The 21,880-nt window shown below is 45.0% G+C and overlaps 1 protein-coding gene across 11 annotated transcripts in view; it reads right to left on the bottom strand.

Moving 5' to 3' along the window:
• Positions 1-21,880, bottom strand: part of LOC139052300 (protein transport protein Sec16B-like) — a 492,173-nt gene that overhangs the window by 180,290 nt on the left and 290,003 nt on the right. For all 11 annotated transcript variants that reach the window (XR_011509833.1, XM_070529379.1, XM_070529385.1 and 8 more), the window contains one exon: positions 21,725-21,839. Coding sequence is in view for 10 of the 11 variants with exons in the window: in XM_070529379.1 (XP_070385480.1) it covers positions 21,725-21,839 (115 nt within the window). In the remaining variant the exon portion in view is untranslated. The remainder of the gene's footprint in view (positions 1-21,724; positions 21,840-21,880) is intronic.

Raw genomic sequence — 21,880 nt, 5'->3', positions numbered from 1 at the left:
TAGTTACACGGAGGCGTTGGGCCTATTGGAGCGGCAGTTCTAAAGCACCGTCAGCGTGCTGGTCGAGTGACGTCGATTCACGTTACGTCGGCAACTGCCGAATGAGCCGATACGAGAGTACGTCAGTGCTCTCCGACAGTTAGCAAAGACGTGCGACGTTGGGCAATTCTTGGAAGCGGCTCTACGAGACAGGGTTGTTGACTGAGTACAGAGCACTGAGTTGCGACAGAAATTGCTCGTGAAGGGGTCACAACTTACGCTCGCAGGGGCAGTGGGAATGCTGCAGACCTACGAGCAGGCAGCGGAGGGTGCTGTGGTCTATGACCAAGGGTCGTCACAAACGGACACAGTGCAGCACGTATCTCAAGGCAGAAGCCCACACAGCGACGCGGCAATGACGCCGGTGCGCAAGTGTTACCGGTCTGGCTCTACAAGGCACCTTCCTAATTTACAGGAATGCAAAGCACGGGGGAAACACTGCTCCCATTGCCACAGGATGGGATATTTTCGAGCAGTCTGCGGCAGGTCGGCGGAGCGGGATGTGCGGACGGTCCGAAATGACGGCGCTAGCGAGGAGGACGTGCTCACTGTGCTGGCGGTCAGACAAGTGGAACGAAGGACTTTGATCGTTGACATCGTTATTGAGAACGAACCACTTCAGTTGCTGGTAGATACTGGGTCGTTGGTGTCTATTTTGCCAAACCACGTTTATCGAGCCAAGTTCGCCAACAGCTTTCCTTTGACTGTGGCTTCAGCGACGCTGCGGGATTTTCCACAGAAGAAAATTCCAGTCTTGGGATGGTTCACAGCCAGAGTTGTACGCGGGAACAACTCGGCTTGCCTTAGATTTTACGTTGTTCCCCAAGGCATGGCATTACTAGGACTGGATGGGGTCCACCAGCTACAATTGCACATCATCGGTTCTACACTGGAGTGTCTGCAAGTCGCGGTCAGCCCCCAGTCGCTTCCTCCTGAATTATGTGAGTTTTCCTTTCTTTTCGCTGATAAGTTGGGATTAGTGAAAAACTTCATACATTCTGTGAAGCGGCGCGCAGATGTAAAACCAGTAGCAGTGATGGTTCAACGTTTGCCCCTGACGCTGCGAAACAAGGTAGCGGCTGAACTGGCAAGATTATTGGATGCAGGCATCATAGAAAAGGTCAGTGCTGCGGAATGGGTGTCTCCTATAGTGGTTGTGCAGAAGAAAGATGGAACTATTAGTCTATGCGTCGATTTGCGCGAGCCGAACAAAGCAGTAGTCATTGATGGATTCCCTTTGCTGCACACGGAGGAACTGTTGCACGCGCTGAGAGGAGCAGCATGGTTCTCGAAACTGGATCTTGCTGCAGCCTACCATCAAGGGGAATTAGCCGAAGAGAGTTGCGAATTAACGACGTTTATTACGCATGAAGGCTTATTTAGGTTCCGCAGAGTGTGTTTTGGCCTCGCATCGGCACCAGTCGCGTTTCAGCGAATGATCAAGAAATCTTGAAAGGCTGCAAGGGCGTGTTGTTTTATATCGACGACATCATAGTCTTTGGAAAGACTAATTAAGAATGAGCACAACCGTAACCTTCGTGAGGTATTGTATCGGATCGCTGAGGCGGGGCTGCAGCTAAATCAGAAATGCTTGTTCGCTGTCAAGGAACTCTCCTTTTTGGGTCATCGTGTGAGTGCAAGTGGTCTTGCCCCACTCAAGTCAAAGGTGGATGCTGTGATTAAAGCACAAACGCCTGCCGATGTAGTCTCGCTGCATTCTTTCCTTGGACTTGTAGGCTATTACTCCCATTTTCTTCCCAATTATGCAGAGGTGGTGGAGCCGCTGCGACGACTTCTTCGTAAAGGACGGAAGTTCATGTGGGATCAGAGCACCGAGGAGAGCTTTTGCAGGATCAAGGAGATGCTGTCATCATGTGGGGTGGTGGCTATGTTCAACGAGTCTTTGCCTCTACAAGTGACCACTGACGCCTCGGCATATGGACTGGGAGCTGTGCTACAGCAGATAGTCGATGGAGAAGTACGTACAGTGGCATTCACTTCGAGGACACTAACTCCAACAGAATGCAAGTAGTCTACTGGGGAACGAGAGGCGCTGGCATGTTTATGGGCGTGTGAACATTGGCCCGTTTATCTGTGGGGCCGCAAGTTTGTCTTACGAACTGATCATCAGGCTTTGGTGACACTGCTGTCCACAAATGGGGTTGGAAGACGCCCACTGCATATTGAACGCTGGTGTGCTAGACTTTTGAGATACAACTTCACTATGCAGTACACAAAGGGGAACACCAATGTCGTTGCGGATGCACTTTCTAGGTTACCTTTGACCTCTGCAGAGGACAAACCAGTGGAGGAAGTAGTTGCTGTGGTTTGCAGCATGATCACTAAGAGTGAGTTGCAAGCAGCAACGGCTGAGGATTCATTACTAAATGAGGTGGCACAGCATGTTATGTCCAGATGGCCGGAAAGGGGTTGTTTAGCTGGAAAATGAAGGTTGTTTTTTCGTATAAAAGAAGAGCTGTCGGTGATAGACAGGCTACTGTTTTGCGCTGCACGGGTCGTTCCCCCATCGACACTCACTTCCAGGCTGGTCATGATGGCACATGAATCGCATCCAGGCATTGTAAGGACCAAACAACGGTTGAGCAAACAGTACTGGTGGCCCGGAATGGACAGTGATGTTGAATCGCTGGTTAGGAATAGTGCTATCTGCAAAGCATCAGATAAATCTGCAAAAACCGTAATGGCCCCATTGGAGCCAGTAAAGTGGCCCGAGAAGCCGTGGGAAAAGCTTGGAATCGACATCGTTGGGCCGATGGAGCAAGCCCCTCCGGAGTGCAGGTTTGCAATCACTATTATTGATTACCACAGTAAGTGGCCCGAGGTGGCATTTGTGTCCACAATCACTGCACAGGCAGTAGTGAAAGTGCTTTTGGAACTTTTTGCGAGAGAAGGGTACCCGAAAAGCATTGCGACTGACAATGGGCGTCAGTTTATGTTGACATGTTTTGAGCAGTTTTTAGAGATCAGGGAATCCAGCATTGCGTTACAACATTGTATTACCCGCAATGCAATGGTCAGATTGAAAGGTTCAACCGCGTTCACAAGTAATATATTCAGGTTGCGGCATTGGAACGAAGACCACTGAAGGAGGCAATCTGGGACTACCTGGGTGTTTACAGGGCCACCCCACATGCAACCACAGGAGCGTCACCGGCTTACCTACTGCATGGAAGAAGACCCAGAACAAGATTGGACGTTGTTGGCCTCGCAGAAAGGGAATTTTTTGAGGAGCCGCGTGTCGCCATAGAAAAGTTGAAACAGCGCGTTAAGGAGCAACAACAACGAACAAAAAAGTACACCGATGAAAAACGAGGTGCCGGAGCGTCTACCATTGAGCCAGGAGATTTCGTAAAAACAAAGCAAGGCGGACCAAAGACAAAACACAAGTTTTCTTTGCCGATCCAGGTGAAGAGACAAGTGGGCACGAATTCGTTTTTGCTGGCAAACGGTATGAAACGGAACGCATCAAAATTAACAGTATAATTAGTAAAGTAGGGACAGGGCAGGCACAAGCACTAGCTGACGCAGTTACAGCGCAACACAGTGCAGCCTCAGGGTTTTCCTGCGACCTGGATCTTCACATAGGGAAGATGGCGGAGCAAAATACCCCTACTACCGTCGAGAATCAATCTGAAATGGTGCCATCAGAAGACATCCAGGGAAGTGCCAACCATTCTGACGGTGCACAGCCCACAGTAACGGAGAGTCTAGAGATTCCCTATCAACAGGACAATTCTCGGTAGCAGTTGGCCACAACCACAGCATCACCTCGCACCAGGCCGGAACGAACAAGAAGAGTGCCAGTGCGATATCGAGACTACGAGCTTACTTGGCTGTAAGAACATCGTTCGTGTCATGTGATGTGAAGTGAGTGCACTAAAGTGGATTGATTTTATTTCCTTTCTTTTTATGAGGGGGGAATGTGTTACGTATAGGGGGTGCTGTCAATTATATCAGTTGTATATAAGCAATTGCCATCAGAATAAAGTTCCGTTCCGTGGTTCCCCGTCAATGCATAGTCTTATCATTCGGCGCTTCGCATCACTACAAGGTTCATATTTCGTGGAATGTGGAGGCGGGCCATTGTAACTGCAATGTGTGACAAAATTTTTATGTTCCTGGTCCAGTTAAAAGCGTAAATAATGATGAGCCATCATTTTTCTTTCCCTACTTTCATGCGTCATAACAACTTCTCTCTTTGTTTCAGTGATGTCCTATATGAACTAAACAATACATTTTGTTTATATTTGGCAAAAAAAAAAACGCTAACTTCAAAGATAGAGAACTAATTATGATATTTTTAGTATATTACGCATGTAAGCTATTCATAGCTTTATGAATGTGTTTTGCGAACAAAGTATTTATCCAATTGCCCTGGAATAACTGTGAACTCAACAGATATCAAATCTAGTGAAAATTGAGTGGTGGCAAGAGTTGGGGGGGAGGGGGGGCGTCATAAAGCACTAAAGCATTGCATACCCCTCCTCAGCAGTTGTAGTGGTGGTTTTTAACAGCTTCACTGGACATCCACTGCCGCAGGGCCAGGATGGAGAGTCCATTTTTGTGTGTGTGTGAATATTACAAGTAATGTATGTTGATTGTACGTCATTGCATATAACCTCGACAGTACTATTGCCTAAACTAGCGATACATTTATGTTGTAGACTTAAACAGCAAGTAGAATTCTTTGCTGAATTATTTAAATTCTTTGTAGCAAATGTGCCTTTTTATGTAGGCTGTCCTGCTGCTACTGGGTGCGATTCGAGACCACTGTAGGTGCACTCATTGCCTTTTGCCCCTGTATCATTTTGAGATGTTATATAGTTGCAAGAGATAAAAATAAATTCAGCTCATTTTTCGGGCCCTCATGGTTCACCATGTGTGATTGATAAATAGATCCCTGTCGGTTAAATAGACATATAGCAGAAGCATTTCCAGGCTATTTCACTTATTGTAATAATAAATGGCAATATATAGACACAGAGAAAGTCAAAGGTCAGACCGTCTGCAGTGTGCCCCCCCCCCCCCGCCCCACACACACACACACACTCTAGAAATAGTTGGTACGGCACTGCATGTCTTTCACTGCCACATCACATCAGAAAAAGCTCTGAAGGCCTGCCATATTATTATGCATATCGATGCTCATCCTGTGACAGAAGGCAGCGGGTACACGCATGTTTAATTAAGGGATACATACTGTGTCCCGTGACAATTGCTCCTTCCCATGCTTGTTGAGCTTCACCGCAATAATTTGCGCTCGCTTCACCGCGTAATACTGAGTTGTGAGGCGAAGCTGTCTTTCGGCAACCAGCATTATGCAACACGTCATGCTTTCCGAGCTTCAAAGCCAATCGTGAGGACCACAAAGGCGGAGTCAGTGCCATTTCTGACATCGGTGAATTTTTCAATGAAAAACACGGCACAGAACGGCAAGAATCTTAATAGCGAACGCAGAAGCAGCTATGCCTAGCGTTGCTGCGGTGGTGGCTACGACTGCCAGCGGATCTGCATGCGAGTGCGCCGATTCGAGGAGCGACGAGGTAATCGAAACGGCGGCGGTGATGGTGGTGGTTTTATTAATGCCGCTTCGGACCTGCCATGACGGCAAAAAGTCCGGAAAATCGGATGGCGAAGGGTTCTTGCATCCGAAATTTCAGACGTTATTATACACAGGCTCTATGGGGTACATAGTGGTGCCACGAAGCCGACCGAATTATCGGGCCGTCTGAAAAGTCAGTCGCTGACTAAACCCTGGCAACTCCTCCTACTCATGCCAGCTTTACCGCGACTTTCTTTCCCTTTCAATAAAATTACAGCTAGTTTTCCCTGACAGAAGCGCAAATTCCCTGAGTTTTCCCTTAGTTTTTCCAGACTATTGAAAATCCCTGAGAATTTCCGGTTTTCCGTTTTCCCGGCTGGCAGACACCCCGTAAATTAACAAGCATGGAGTCACGCACACACAAGCAAACATGAACACGTCTCGAGCAATGACCGCGGAATCTCTTTATCAGCGGTAGCAGGAGCAAGTGAAGCATGAAGCGAATTAACCTTTGTGCCTTTGAACCTTTTTGCTTCAACGTGACCTATAAGCGATGAGAGCAGATTGCTTTCAAGATAGGCGCCACGTGGCCGCACCGTATGTAGCAGCTGCCATAGTAAAAAGCATCTCCTGTTCGCGCCAGTCCCGCACAGAAGTTTCGGGAATCCCAAACGCCCGTGATGCGGCCCGATTTCCATCCATCTCCGCACACATGATCACTTTCCTTTTAATTAGGGCATCATGATGAAGTCGGCATGTCCTTGCCGTCAGCACCTCTATGCTGATAGCGCAAACGCAGAAAACGGGAAGACGGACAGTGAAACACGTACTACAGCACATGGAGGAAGCTACAGCAGCTAGGCTAGAGTGTACTAGAATGGGGGAGTGGGTCCAACGGAGGCCACAGCAAGCGGTGAGAGTGAAGCAAAAAATGCTGAAATTTGCGGCGGTACTGCCATGGCCTACTTATGAAGTTCCGGCCAATCCGGTGCCTCGGCGCCCCAGAGGAACCACGCGTACCAGTGGCAGTTATGGCAGCGCCGAGCTGCCATCTGCTCGACGCGCTGTCGTCTACTCGACACACTGTCACAATTGCGGGTTTCTTTTTCGTCATTTTCTGTACCTAGTATGTGCGGAAAAAGAAAAAAGAATAGAATAAATATACTGCTTTGCCATGAATGTCGGTTCCTCACTTCCATCAAACGATGCTGTCTGTACAATGTATACACGTGCAGGCGGCCCGCGCGTATGTCTATAGTTTGTCTGGTAACTCGGCAATTGGCAGAGTGTTTGAAGGATGAGAGGACGAGGCACACGTCGGTGAAAGTACTCTTGTGTAGTGGGTTGCGAAACCGTATACAGTAGATTGAAAGGTCAGGCTAAGTGCTCGCTCTTCGGAGTCCCTAAAGATGAGAAAGGCGACGCGTGCGGGAGCTCAATCTTCACCGCACCGATCGGCCCTTTGGAAGTCACGAACTCCATTTGTGGGCTCCACTTTGATGCAAAGTACATGCTGAAGCATTAAGTGCATATCATTGAAGGCCAGGAAGTATCTACACAGCGTGGAAAGCCTGTGCTTCGGTCTGATGCGGTATCCAGAATCTTTTGCCGTATTTTCAGGAGTCTCTCTACGAGCAGCCCACACCCAAGCAGCCCACGCGAAAGAGAATGGCCTCATATGCAACAAATGAAGGCCGGTCATCAAAGAGAACACTCCCGCTATCAGTTGAACCGCCATTGACATTGGAGGCATGTGACAATGGAAAAAAAAGAATTAAATTATGGGGTTTTACGTGCCAAAACCACTTTCTGATTATGAGGCACGCCGTAGTGGAGGACTCCGGAAATTTTGACCACGTGGGGTTCTTTAACGTGCACCTAAATCTAAGTACACGGGTGTTTTAGCATTTCGCCCCCATCGAAATTTGGCCGCCGTGGCCGGGATTCGATCCCGCAACCTCGTGCTCAGCAGCCCAACACCATAGCCACGGAGCAACCACGGCGGGTTTGTGACAATGGAAGCTTGCGTGAGCTCAGACATAGACAACCTATAACATGCTTCCTAATTCAAGCAAATAGACACAATGTGTTTTGCTTTATTCACTTGGGGGCCTGGAAAACCAACTACGTCTCAGGCGTATTACGCATAAAGAAAGGGGAAAAAAGCTGCTATTCCATAAAAATTTTCATAACACACAACCTACAAAAAGAATTTGCTCCACGTAACGAGTAATGTGGCCTACATTCTCCCGAAATGTCAAATGCTGCCCTTATTACAGCATTGGGGAAATTTTGTTGGCATTCAATATACCGCCTTGAGACGGGCAGAAAACGACAGTTTACCAATTTTTATTTAACACCTAATTAAGCCACACAGTTCATTTATTCCTGTACCTCATTCTATTCCTGTACATGAACCCCATTTCTTCGCAATATTAGCTCTGAATTACGTTCTCTCACTGCATAGTGAAAACATGCACATAAGGTTTAAAAAGGAAAGCAAACTGCAAACGCGGTCTATCTAATTGCGGTCATGCTTGAACAGAACTGCAACTATGCGTTCAAGCATGGCCGTGCTTCTGTTCGGCTCGCTCTGATGCTGCCGGCCGGAGCCTCTAGCATGTGCGGCCATGGCATTCAGGAGAAGGCAACGGTGGTGCCATCTGGATTTTCAATAAAAAATGCCTCAGTGTGGAGCCCTCGTAGAACCCACTCTCCTAATCTAGTACACTCTAGCTAGGCTCGAAGCATGTACGAGGTGGCCATTTCGAAATGCCAATGGCGATATGGTAAGGCAGATTTAGGGTCGTACAAAAATTCTAACGCGCACACAATTTTTGGCTCAGCCTTACTGGAAAAAACTGCACGTTAGATTTGAGTAACTACAGTATCTTAGGCTTCTTTTTGATCTGACACCATTTTTGAGTGAGTTCCATGCAATGCTCGTACACTCGAACGCACTTATAAGGATCCAAAATATAATGATCTGTTGGTTATACCGACCACATTTCAGTGCATTTACCATTTTCCGACCCTGCCTATTGAAACTGCTTCCAGATATAAGGAACATTTTTAAAAAATTGCCGTACTGTTACAACATTCGAACCTGGTCACGGTAGAAGGAGGGCATATGCAAAGTACTAAAGCACGGAAGTGTTACCGAACTGGGCACACAGCAGTGCCAGCCTCACTCCAGTGCAACCGTGACAATGATACAGCCTTGAAGATGAGCGAGTGACTGCCACACGTGGATTTCAGAAGCCATGAAGACAGTCACTCACTTTCAAGGCAGGCGTACAGGATGTCGGATGCCACGACACAGGCACTTTCGTTTTTGAGCATTTGTCTGTGCGGCACCAGGTGAATTATGCCTATTTCAACAATTTGGAACGACCACCTATGTCCTTCCACCATAGGATCAACAGCTGCTCAAGCGTTCCTGTCGTTAATCTTGATACTCACGCAGACCAAGTTGGTGTGAATGCACTGCCGCCACACAATGTTGCAAAGGATCAGCGTTTACTACATGATTACAGTCGAACCCACTTATAACGATACCGGTTTTAACAATGTATTGGTTATAACAATAAGAAGCCGCTGCACCATCAAATTTTGAACATTTCCTATGGTGAAATAACCCACTCACTACAATGCCCCCATGCCGCATTATTGGTTATAATGATGAAGTCTGGCTTACTGGTTGTCCATGCCGAAAAGCAATGAAATCGAAATGAAAAGGATAAAGAAAAAAAATAAGTTCGAGCCACTGCACGATGGTCCGCTGCCCCAACAGTCGCCACGCACTCATTTTCCAGCTTTCTCCGCATCGCCAGCCTTGAATGCTTCTCTCCTGTCGCCCTTCCACCCCTCCGAACACGAATATGCCACGCCACCCACCGAAACATGAATGGGCTATGCCAACTACACTGCTTCCAAATTGCTCACTGGCCCCTCATTCTATGCAGTTCTGCCAATGGATTAAGTCGCTTGTGCTCGTCTTTGTTGGTTGCATCGAAATTGTTCCTGGCCGCATGGTTTCTCAGCCACATTTGACTCGCCGCTGAAACAAAAGACAACTGATCATCGCGCTGATCATCGGCAATGCACATTGTTGTCGGTGAAAAGAAAGCTCACTGCAAACTAAGTGCTTCTAACCGGTGAGGCGATCGTCGCATACATGCTTGCATCGGACAGCCACGGTGACGACTGCAGCGATGACGCGGTAGGACAGGCTGCCTCAACATTGCCCTCACAGGAGGCTCTGCAGATGATTAATCCCTCCAGGGCTTCGTTTTCGCGAGAAATCTTCGGCTGCACCATGTGGAGCTACTGAATGCCTGGGAGAAAGATGTCCGCTAGCTTCGCCCTAAAGCAAGCAAGGCCAATGGACATGGGGTCTTCTCGTGCAAGCCAGTGAGAAGTATGTGGGTGGCAAGATGCTGGTAGTGATCTTGCTCCAGAGTTTCTTCTGGATTTCTCAAGCTGACAGGCTGTCATGTTAATCTTCATGCATTTTTTAAAAGGCCCCTTTCAGGGCCACCAAAGCGATGCCTCAGCTGAGCTCGCGTATCGTTTGCCGCCCGTGAATGCTCTTAGCAGTCGTTATAGCAGTGCCATTTTTGAACACCGACAGACGTGGCTCGTTACAAAGGATCAGAGCAAGGAGGAAGCATAGTTAAACAGTTAAACAAGGGAACACAAATGGCAGCCAGATGAAGGCTTAGCAAAATGTTTTGTTAAAATGCCATTCTGTAACAGGATGGTGCAAAGAAACACTCATGGCACAATGGGTGCAGCTGTCAAATTACTGAGTGATGCTACTGGCCCTTGCCATTTCGCAGCAGCTTTTGCAGCAGTAAAACAGACTTTCGGAGCAGGTTTATGAAAGCGGTTGCAAACTATATTAGATGCGGCTTTTACAGTGGGCAAGCCATGCGAAAGTAGTTAGTCGCTGGTTCATAAAGTCAATCCAAACACTACAAATTACCCCCGCTAGCCCTGTTATCACAGTCTTTATACTATGGACTGCAACAAAGCAATGGTGTCCTAAGGTGCGCTTAAAAAGCATTTCAGTGGCTTAGAAAAGCACAGAAGCACTTGGACTTGCTATGTGCAAACTTTTGAGGCATTTTAGAACCTTCAGCACATTCTTGCTGTTATAAATGAATCCTGTAGGGCGGAGCAATCTGTTAAAAAGAAAGGTATGTTGAAGATATTGCGGAGCCTAGTGTAATAGGTGCACTCTCTTTACCTCCCTAAATGGAACTGGCAAGTTTCAATAAAAAAATTTTTTTTTTTGTTGTTCTCACAACAGTTATCTTCAGATTACACAAGTCCTCTAAAGTTAAAGTAGTGGTCATCTCGATAAAACTAATGCTACCTATGCATACAGTTGCTTGCATAGGTAGTTTATCTGTATTGGCCCACAGTTTTTGCAAAGTAGAGCCAGTCAAAAAAATTTTTATTCGATTATTTAGGAATGTACAGTCGAACCAACTTATAATAATAGAAGAACAGCTTTATTTCCATTTACTTTATGGAGGAGGCTGCAAGTAAAAGCTGCTCCAGTAGAGGCAGCTTGACGAGGCCCGCAGCCCCCCCCCCCCCCCCCCCTACAGAATATTCGGCAACAGCATACATGCAAACACATATGAATCATATATATATATATACCATACCCATATCCATACAGAGCCACTGGTGACAAACAAAAATACTTAGGGTAGCTTGTGTGGTTCTCGTGGTGAATACAAATGAAGCAAGAAGACACCGCTGAACATTATATACACACATATATATACACACATATGCATTCATATACCCGTATATGCATACACACTTGTATGCATACCTACATATATACACACACATACAGAAGCATATATCTACATACTAGCCGAGAGGATGTACACTTAACCAGTAATTTAAAAATCCTGCACATACAAGTCTCTCAGTTGTTGGGCCGTTATTTTGGCGATATCAACGCCTAGATTATTATATTTATTTAGAAGCATCGGCATTGTGTGTGACAGCTTTTCCCTTAAATAATTTGTTCTGCGTGTGACCACCCGCCATATCTCTTAATGACGGGTAACATAAAATTTGTCATTAAGTTCAAAGTTACAAAGTTCTAGTAGAAAGGAGCAGTTCAGTTTTACTTCCCGCCTAAATGCAGTTGTTAACTTGTACTGGTATAACTTTAACACAGAAATTATGTTGGCTTCCTGAAATAAGTTGATAGTATGAGAGTTGTAGGGGACATTAAAGAGTAGCCGAACAAACTTCTTTTGCAAGACAAGTAGTTTATGCAAATTAACAAAAGTAGTTGTACCCCATACCAATAAGCAATAATAGAGGTACGAATAAAAACGCGAGTTATAAATGAGAAGTTTAACTTTAAACGGCAATAGTGATTTACATTTCCACATCATGCCAATGACCCTAGATAATTGGATTGTGACTGTGTCAATATGTTCGTCCCAAAGCATATTACTCGAAAATGTTACGCCGAGAGTTCTCATACTAGTAACCATTTCTATCGATTTTTCCCTGCACATAATGTTAATATTTGAATTCACTGGCTTATTTTTAGGCCTAAAGAGCCCAGCTTTGTTTTTTTTGTATTTATTTCTAATCGGTTCATTATTGACCAGTCCCTCAGCTTAGAGAGCATGAGGTTCGTTTCATACTCTATATCTGTACAATTTGTTCCAGAAACAAATATACTGGCGTCATCAGCATACAGGACATATTTCACGTTTAGGTAAATATTTGTTACATCATTGATACAGGCGTAAAAAAGAAGGGGCCCCAAAACACTTCCCTGCGGAACTCCTTTTGAAATAGGCTTCATACTTGAGCAACGCATATCTGAACAAATTGCTGTCTGCTTGCTAGGTAAGATTTAATTAATGCTAAAGAATGACCTCGAATGCCATAGCTCTGAAGTTTTTCAATCAATGTTAAATAATGAATATTATCAAATGCTTAAAGAAGGGAATTGCGCTAAAAAAGACACGGACGAGTAAGGACATGGACGGGCGCATAAAACATGTCCATCCATGTCCTTACTCGTCCATGTCTTTTTTAGCGCCATTCCCTTCTTTAAGTATGTACGACCGACTCGCCCAACAACGTGCTCTCCTGGATTATCAAATGCTTAGCTAAAATCCACATAGAAGCCAAGCACAAGTCTTCTTTCTTCGAACTGGGATAAGATGAATTCCTTTTGTTCCAACAGTGCATATTTGGTGGATTTAAGCTTTCTGAAGCCGAATTGGGCAGGTGATTTTATATTGTTCTTCTCGAAAAAATTATTAAATTGGCGATGTAAGATTTTTTCCAGGCCCTTAGAAAAGATAGGCAATATGGATGTAGGCCTATAATTTTGGATATCATTTCTGTCTCCCTTTTTAAATAAAGCACTCACTTTAGTGATTTGCGTTCTTTTCGGAAAAGCTGCACTGGACAAACATAAATTAATAATAAATGTAAGGTACGGTGTGACAATATCTAACACGAGCTTTATCGGTCTAATTTGCATGCCTTCAAAATCACATGAGGAACTATTTCGCAGTGACATGAAATCAGAGAAAACTTCATGTTCAGAGACAGGCTCAAGAAATAATGAGAAGGGGCTAGCAACAGGCTTCAACTTAAACAATGTCCTAGATGAACTGTTTTTTATTGTTGCTAACAAAGTGATCATTAAACATAGTGGCAAGAGGGATGGCAGATATCTCATTGCCATTTATGTTCAGTTTTTCTATACGAGAATGTGATTTATTACGATTAAGGACAGTATTTAACCTTTTCCATAAGAAGTCAGGTTTTGGTGCAGAGCACTCAAATTCAGACTGAATGTGTCGCATTTAGTTTTATTTCTTTATTCAGTTTATTTCGATAAATTTTGAATTGTTTCAGTGTATCTGGGTCCTCATTTTAAATACCGTATTTACTCGCATAATGAACGCACTCGCGTAATGATCGCACCCCTGAATTTTGTCGTCAAAATTCAATTTTTTTCATTTCCCGTGTAATGATCGCACCCTGAACTTGCCGCAGCGATATGTCGTGTGCCAAGTCTAGCTAATAATGATCGCGCTTACCATCTGTCGAATGCTACGCGAACAACTTGTCTGCACGCACCAAACATGCTTAAGTAGATGCCTCATTTTATTACTTTCATCACTTTCCGCACTTCCATGGCAACAAGAGGTACAACCAAACTTGCTTTTATTATGGGTAGGCTTTATAATGGTTGAAGACAACAAAAACAAAAAAGGCGCCTTTCGATTCTTTTCATCTGCACTCGTGAGCACGCAACAAATCGCGCGCGGCAATGATAGTAGCCACGTTTACACTGATACGTTAAAAGTGTACCCTATTCATACGCCGAGGTTTGTAACACAGCTAAGATATTCGCCCACCCTTAGCGGAAACGTGCCGTGTTAGGGTAGTAGTGAAAACAGATGCCGTAGTTTCCGCAGCACGCCGGCCATGCGTTTCTTCACTGGCAGCTAAGCGCGCCCATCTGTTTCTGTCCCCTCAAAGTGGACATGGCTACGTTATTGCCGCAAACTTGCCGATATTAACGATACTATTCATCACTGACACGGAAGAAACTGCTTCAATGCACGTAATGTACTCACGAGAAGAAAAAAAAAAAAAGATCGCGTTCGGCAACGTTACTAGACTAGGTTCAGTTGTCAAACTCTCCGTAGGCGCCATACATCGCGGGTGGCCCCTTGTCTTGGTTTGCCGCCAGAGGGCGGGAGCACCGCAAGTAGCTCTACGCGGGCGCAGCTCTGCGTTGGCGAAGGGGCTTGAGTCCTCAGACTTCACAACTTACGTACTCAGCAAGTGTTTTCACCGATGCGTCTTTAAATGTTTGTATAGTCTCGCGTTTAGGAGATTGATTAAAAAACTTTACGTAGCTGTGAAAATGCTGCTGCGCTGCCCCAGAGTGCGCTGTGGAGTCCTTAGTCCAGAGCCGCAGCAGCCCCGGCCGTCCACTGCGCTCTATATTAATCAGCTGTTGCTGATGAGTAGCTGTAAGTAGCTGATTAGTAGTTGTAATCAGCTGTTGCTGCTTAGTACTAATTAAATAATAATGCGAACGCATGAGGCGATGTTAGCGCGACCACACGATGGTCCAAGAAAGTCACGGGAGCCCAAGCGAACCAATCGAGGCAGTTCACGAGGCCAGTCAAGGCTCAGTGAATTAGGCGAAGTTAATTAAGGCACAGTTAATTAAAATAGAGTTAAGGCACTCGAACCCACGGTCGTTGAAACCTGGACCTTTGGTGGTGGCAACGAATTACATAAATAGATGAACTAATTTATTCATTAGTGAATTAAGAAGTACACTAACAATTATTGGATAACTTTTAATTAATAATGAATTAACTACGCATTACCTAACTGGGCGGATTTATAATTTGAATATCTCAAAGCTACGGCAAACATTACCTTGGTTGTGCCCAGCTACGCAGCATTCGCATATTTTAAAACTCTGGCTGAAGTTAGCTGGGAAACACGGTATATACACACTCTCAGCGCTTCATTTCGGGATAAAAAAAATGAAGCTAGCACTATTTCTTTCATCAGAGCACCGCATTCACAAGTGCAATGTTGAAACCTACGTGAGATTTGCTCCCTTGCGAGCAGACTTGCACATTCAAAGTAAGTTATCGCTGCAGGAACGGTGCATAAATATGCATTCGCGTCAGTAAATAAAATTGGATGATACGGCCCGTAAACTCTTCAAAACCCACAGGGCATTTAAAACGCATAAGAGTGTCGCAAAAATGCACCGAGACTGCAACAAAACACGCATATATACAACGCGCCAAAACGCATAAACAACGGACAGTGCTTCGTCGCCCTGTCCGCGCCGCTCTGACCGAGCAAAGTGCGACAGCAGCGCCACGAGATGGGTGGTGGGTCCACGCAGTCACGGGAGTTTGAAAACTGAACCTAGTCTAGTAACGTTGGCGTTCGGCGCGTTCGGCTTGCTACGCCGGCCGCCATTTTTGTTTTGGTGTCCCGCACTCGCATCCCGCAGCAAACGCGGGACGAAAAAAAAATTTTTTTTTTCCGCGGGAAATTTAACTCGCGTAATGATCGCACCCCTGAATTTGCGTCAATTTTTTCTGACAAAAAAGTGCGATCATTATGCGAGTAAATACGGTAAATTTATGATACAATTCGTTCTTGCGATGTATTTTTGCAAGCAGTTCAGGCGTTACCTAAGGTTTACGAATTTTTTCGCCTAAGCTAATTCTTTTTTCGGGAAAGTGGTGCTTGTATACACCAGAAATTATATCTATGAACTTTGTATATGCCTTTTCAGCGTTCGCGATTTGACCGATAACTTCCAGGTCACAGGTTAACATCTGCGTTCTAAAAGCCTCAAGGTTGGCTGCTGTAATTGGCTGATAAGTGAAGCATCTCACATCCCTCTTGTCTCGAAAACTATGTTTAGGTATCATGATAAATATTGAAAGGTGGTCGCTTATGTCGTATGATAGCACACCGGCGGTTATGCTTTCATTTTGCATATTTGTTATGAATAAGTTGAGTAGAGTTTCACTGCTGTCTGTAATTCGGGTTGGCGAAGCAATCAGGTTTTCAAAACCACTTTATGTTATTATAGTGATCATTTCTTTCTGGTATGTGGAATTTACAGACAGATCTATGTTAAAATCACCACCAGATATCAGGAACAAGTTATTCTCGGAAACAAAACGCAGAAACTGCTCATAGACACACACACACACACACACAAACAAAAAAATAGGAAGGCTGCCATGTGGGGGCCTATAACAAACAGAGAACACGTATTTGCCAGCACGTGCCGTAAGTATTTCGAAGTTGTCACATACACTACAGAACGATGGAAGCAATTCCCAATTCATTGCATCTTTCAATAGCAACATAACACCGCCCCCTTCATGATTTGGACGATTTAAAAAATAACAATGATAAGGAGCCAAGCTAAGTTCGTCGGGGTCATCTTTGAACCACGTCTCAGTGACCATGACGGCGTTGAACAAAAAGGAAAAACTGGAGATGAAATCCACGATATCTGTTAGTTTAGTGCAGAGCGAGCGCACATTCAAGTGAAGGCATTTCAAGGAATTCCTGTGTTCGGTTATACCAGCTGCATCTAATTCTTGCGGAAGAAAATATCTATGTTGTGTCATACTGGACATTTAACAAAACAATGTGCAATCATGAAAGTACAAACTAAGCGGGAAGGTCGTGTGCATTTCGTATCACAAGTGCTCGGTCGCCATCCGCCCGCCTCAGAAATACCTTGCCATTTCGGTGCCACAAGTAACAGTACCCAATTTCTTTGGCCCATTCTTTCACCATATTAGTGCCTGTTGTGACTGGTCAAGTTTTCTAGTACGAAGACACTGGAGTTACTTTCCTTCAATTTATGTGTGTTCACAAACCACTGATCTCGTGCCATTTGATCACACCGATCACACCGGGGATCTTGCCAGGCCTTGCTGGAAGGCGATGTATGGCACTAACGTTTAGTTCCGTGAATTCGGGAACCTCCATCATGTTAGCAACACTGTTCACTTTCTTTAGAAAATTTTCTTGCTCGGAGACAGGAATTCCATGAAATTCTAAGTTTTGCCTTCGATTTCTCCATTCCAGTTCATGTAGCTCCAGTTGTACTTGAACAGTCTCACCAGCTGTGTCTTTGAATTTTTGTTCTAGCATGTCTACTCTTTTCAGAATTTCCTTTGTTTCCCGCTCTTGTGTGGCCACCCGTTCAAGAACTTCGTCGTACTTTTCTGACGTCATTTGAACTGATTCTTCAATTTTAGACACTGTTTCTTTAAGAGGCATAAGTTCGTCAAGCTTTCGGTTAACGCTAAGCAACAGTGGTCTAATATCTGTAATCTCATCGGCACTGGCTGCAACTTTTTGGCCTTCTTTCGCATTCTTCGAGGCCTTACAGGTGAGACACGACCACTTTTGCCTAGCAGACGCTGATTTGTTCTTGTACTGCTTTTCTGTGAGGCCAGAGCAATCTCCCATGTGAAATCGGTGCTCGCAGTCTGTGCATACTATCACTGCCTCAGTAGGTTCAAACTCGGCCCCGCAGGAAAAGCAACAAATTTCTTTCGTTGTCATTGCTACGTATGCAACTTAATACATTTCTACAAAAATACAACAAGAAGGAAGGGCATAGAGGCAGACATGCAACACATAAGCACTGGTAGTAGTCTAATGGCAGCGGCAGCAGCAGCAATAGTATATACTCAGAAGGCAGCCGTACAGAAAGGTACCTACCTGCAAAAAGCAGAGCACAGGCTTAGATTCGGTGTTTCCCTGCCGCTGCTGCTGCCGCCGAATGCCGCTACGCCAGGACGAGCCGCCTTTATACTCCAGCTTTAACAATATTTCGGACATAACAATGCGCAGCCAATGCACTATCAACTTTTATGTGTGTTCTATGGTAAAATAAATCATTTACTACAATGTTCCCAGGCAATGTTTTCGGTTATAACAATTAAATTTGTCTACTGGTTGTGTGCCCCAAAAACATATAGCACCTGAAATCCAGGGGAAAAAAAAGATGCTAGCCATTTCTCCCCACCTGCCTTTGCTCCGTGCCCACCCTGCACGGCATGCCTTTGTTGCATCACATCCCTGGCCTCGCGTGCCCCTTTCCCTCCCACAATCTCGCCAACGTCGGAGTGGTGGAACACCACCATCTAGAACTTGTTCTAGGTAGTGTTGCGTGGAAGGGAGACTAAAGAGGGGCAACAAAGGCACACCGTGTGGGGTGCACGGCACAAAGGCAGGCATGGCAAAGCAGCTGGCATTTTTTCCCCTGGATTTTTTTTTTTTCAGCTCGGAAACCCAACAGCCAGATTTAATTGTTATAGCCAGTAATGTGGCATGGAAACATTGTAGCAAGCAGTTTATTCTACCATAGAAGACACACAAAAGTTCACTGTGTGGTGGCTGCTTATTGTTATATCCGAGTATTGTTAAAATCAGTAATATATAAGTGTGTCCGACTGTGCTTACTTGTGTTCAATTAAAATGTTTGGATGTGTGCCTCCTCTGATTTTTTGTGGAACCCAGTTATAACAATCATCAGTTATAACAATGCTATTTCCTTGGCACTTGAATATTGTTACAAGTGGGTTAGACTGTATATGTATATTAAAAACTTGAGTAATCAACTTAAAGACACCTTGACTTTGTTTGATTCTACATGATCGCTTTCGTTCATATTCATAATCAAATTTGACACTCAGTAGAATAATTTCACATTCACAGGCAAGAGTCTACAAAAAGACACCCGCCCCCCTCGGCCCTTAACGTATATATATATAGCTTATTGTGTGAAAATGTCAGCCGAGAGAGGGCAGTAGCGCAGCTGCTATAAGCTCCGCCAGGCTTCTAGGCGGGCGTGCCACATGGACTTTCTTCTCTGAATGTGAAATTAGCATACCAAGAGCCGAACTCAATGATGAAAACAGTTGCTGACCGAGTTTTTTTTTTAATTTCTCGGAAAAATGTCTGAATAATCACGTGGGCAGTCCAAAAATGCGAACTTAGCAGTAGAATTATTTCATTGCTTTTTTTACAACCACCGACCAGTGGCACGAAAAAGTGACTTAAAACAGGTCCAACAATTGCGTACGCGTTAGAATCGAGTACGACCCTAAATCTGCGTTACCATACCACCATCGGCATTTCAAGATGGCCGCCTCGTATGCGCTTCGAGCGTGCCGTAGCTTCCTCCATGTGCTGCAGTATGTGTGCTTAGGCAATGCTTCCTTTGGCTTAGAATAGTGCACCGCCCGAATTTCTTTCTCTATGCCGCCCGTCTTCCCGTTTTCTGCGTTTGCTCTATCAGCATGGAAGTGCCGAGTTCATCATGATCTCGGAATTAAAAGGAAAGCGATCACGTGTGCGGAGACAAATGGAAATCGGGCCGCATCACGGGCGTTCGGAGTTCCCGAAACTTGCGTGCGTGACTGGCACAAACAGGATAGGCGTTCTACACCGGCAGCTGCAACGTAAGTGGCGGCTGGGCGGCCCCTATCTTGAAAGCAATCTGCGACGGAGACATGAGTCTACACATTTAGGCGCACTGCCCTGTTTGCATCAAAGCGAGAGGCCGCACAAAAGTCAATTCCCTCGCTCCTGCTACTGCACTTTCTCACTCCAGCGTTTAAAGAGTTTCCGAAGTCATTGAGTGAGGCGGGTCCCTGTTTGTGCGCGCGTGACACCATGTTTAATTTAGCTGGTAAGCAAATGTTTAAAAGTTTATATGGCCAATAAAACTACCATCCTTACCTTTCGTACAGCTGCATACTAATTTGCTTTCATAATCGATGCTTCACCTTTCGGGCAAAACTGCGACTTTTTTTATTTATGGCAACTTTCGTGCATTGAGAGTAAATATTTTGTTTTTTCCAAATGAGAGAAAGAATGAGGCGCATGATACTGTAAAGGACTTTTCATTTTTAATTCACGACAAACGGGTGGGCCTTACAATTGAGGGCGCGTTAGAATCGAGTAAACACAATAATTTTCCCCTGTGCTGTGCTTCACTGATACACTATCTACTTGATATTGCAATGATCAACACAGTGGGGGCGGGAGGTTCGCTTTTGCTCGTTGCACAGTTCGAAGTGCGTAGCGCACCGTCTCGCAAAGTGCAAATATATGCGCACAACCTTTGACTCTGCAACGTTGTCAGATTAGGCTGTGATGTGCAAATTTAGTTTGGAGCTTTCTGCCTACACACAAGCTTTCGTCATCCCACCTAGTCAGTGTAAAAATCAACTTTGCGGAAATGTTCACGGTAGTTCTCAGCTTTCATCCACCAGTCTAGCCTGTTATCTCACGCCCAATCACCAAAGCGGTTTACTAGTGTGAACATATTGGAGGTCACCTTGCTGTGACAGTCTACTAATCGCCACAATAGCAGCTGGCAGCAAAGTTTTGTCAGAGTTTCAGTTGAGGCCTCACAGTTGAAGAAAACTTTGTCCTAGTTTGGGGAGCAAACATTAGAGCAAGCCATTAAGCTAACAAGAAGGATAGCTGATAGCAGAGCAAGGCTGAATTATTCGTAATCAACAATTGAAGTGCAAGGACATTGAATATCAGCCTGCATAATTGATTTGACATATTATGCAGAGATAAATGTGAGCTGCACAGTCCATAGCTTTTCCTTGCAGGAAGCAATCTGCATGGGTCAGACTTAAAGGGGCCCTGCAACACTTTTTCAAGGCCAATATTTTAGCCTTGGACTTTTTGTTAGCATGTCAAAGAACTAAGAGCAAAAGGAATTATGATAATGCACACAAATCCAAGTTATTGGTTGCAGAAAATGCAAAATACAGGCAAAATGGCAGTTATTCACAACTCAAATTTTCCCAACTCTGAATGCCCCATTTCACTCTCCCGTGGTATAAAACCGGGGTGCCCAATAGCAGGAGGGCATCGGTACTAGCAAAAGTTGCCACACCATGGCCTCCACAATCGGGCACTACGCAGTGTGATCTCAGAGGCCCTGGCATCACTTCTATGATTACAACTGGTGTGAGACGAACGCTAGGGTGCGATGTGCTCTATGTGCTGAGGCATCATTCCAACGGTAACAACACCTTGCTTGTGGCTATGTGATGGGTAATTAGGCGACAATTAGAATGGCTGTAAAATGTAATGGCACCATTTTTTTGGCAATACTCGCAGCATCACGGCAATGCAAATTGCACATTACATTATTAACTTTTGATCATCGTGTTGAACATCGACATCGCGTCCACCGCACAAAGCGAACAAAATTTCTGCACTTTAATGATGCAGTTGGTACAGTCTAACAAGCTTTCTTGGAAGCGTATCAAGCTCCCTTAATGCCATCATGAATCTGAATGTGTGCTAGCCACAGCCTCAGATTCGTACTTAATAAAATGAACAGCAATTGCAGCCATTTCTTTTTTTCCTGGAAAGACAAAAAATAAAGGCACCCTAAAACAATTAAATAGGACCCTTTGGTTAACAAATCATACAGAACTTGCACTGAGCCGGGGAAAGTTGTGTAACTGCCGGAAAGAAAAAGAATGTACGCACGTGTGGTGGCTGGATCCAAGCAGCACCATTTTGCTTGACTTGCAGGCATATGTGCCAAACTCCACCTGGGCCATTAGGTAGCAGAAGTGCGCTGCTGACAGGCAACCACAGCTAGCTGCATTCAGAAGAAAAGGACAGGCATCGTTAATTCATTCA

This window comes from Dermacentor albipictus, unplaced genomic scaffold (assembly GCF_038994185.2).
Source record: "Dermacentor albipictus isolate Rhodes 1998 colony unplaced genomic scaffold, USDA_Dalb.pri_finalv2 scaffold_21, whole genome shotgun sequence".
In the NCBI taxonomy this organism is placed as follows: domain Eukaryota; kingdom Metazoa; phylum Arthropoda; class Arachnida; order Ixodida; family Ixodidae; genus Dermacentor; species Dermacentor albipictus.
This window is presented reverse-complemented; position numbering and strand designations above follow the sequence as displayed.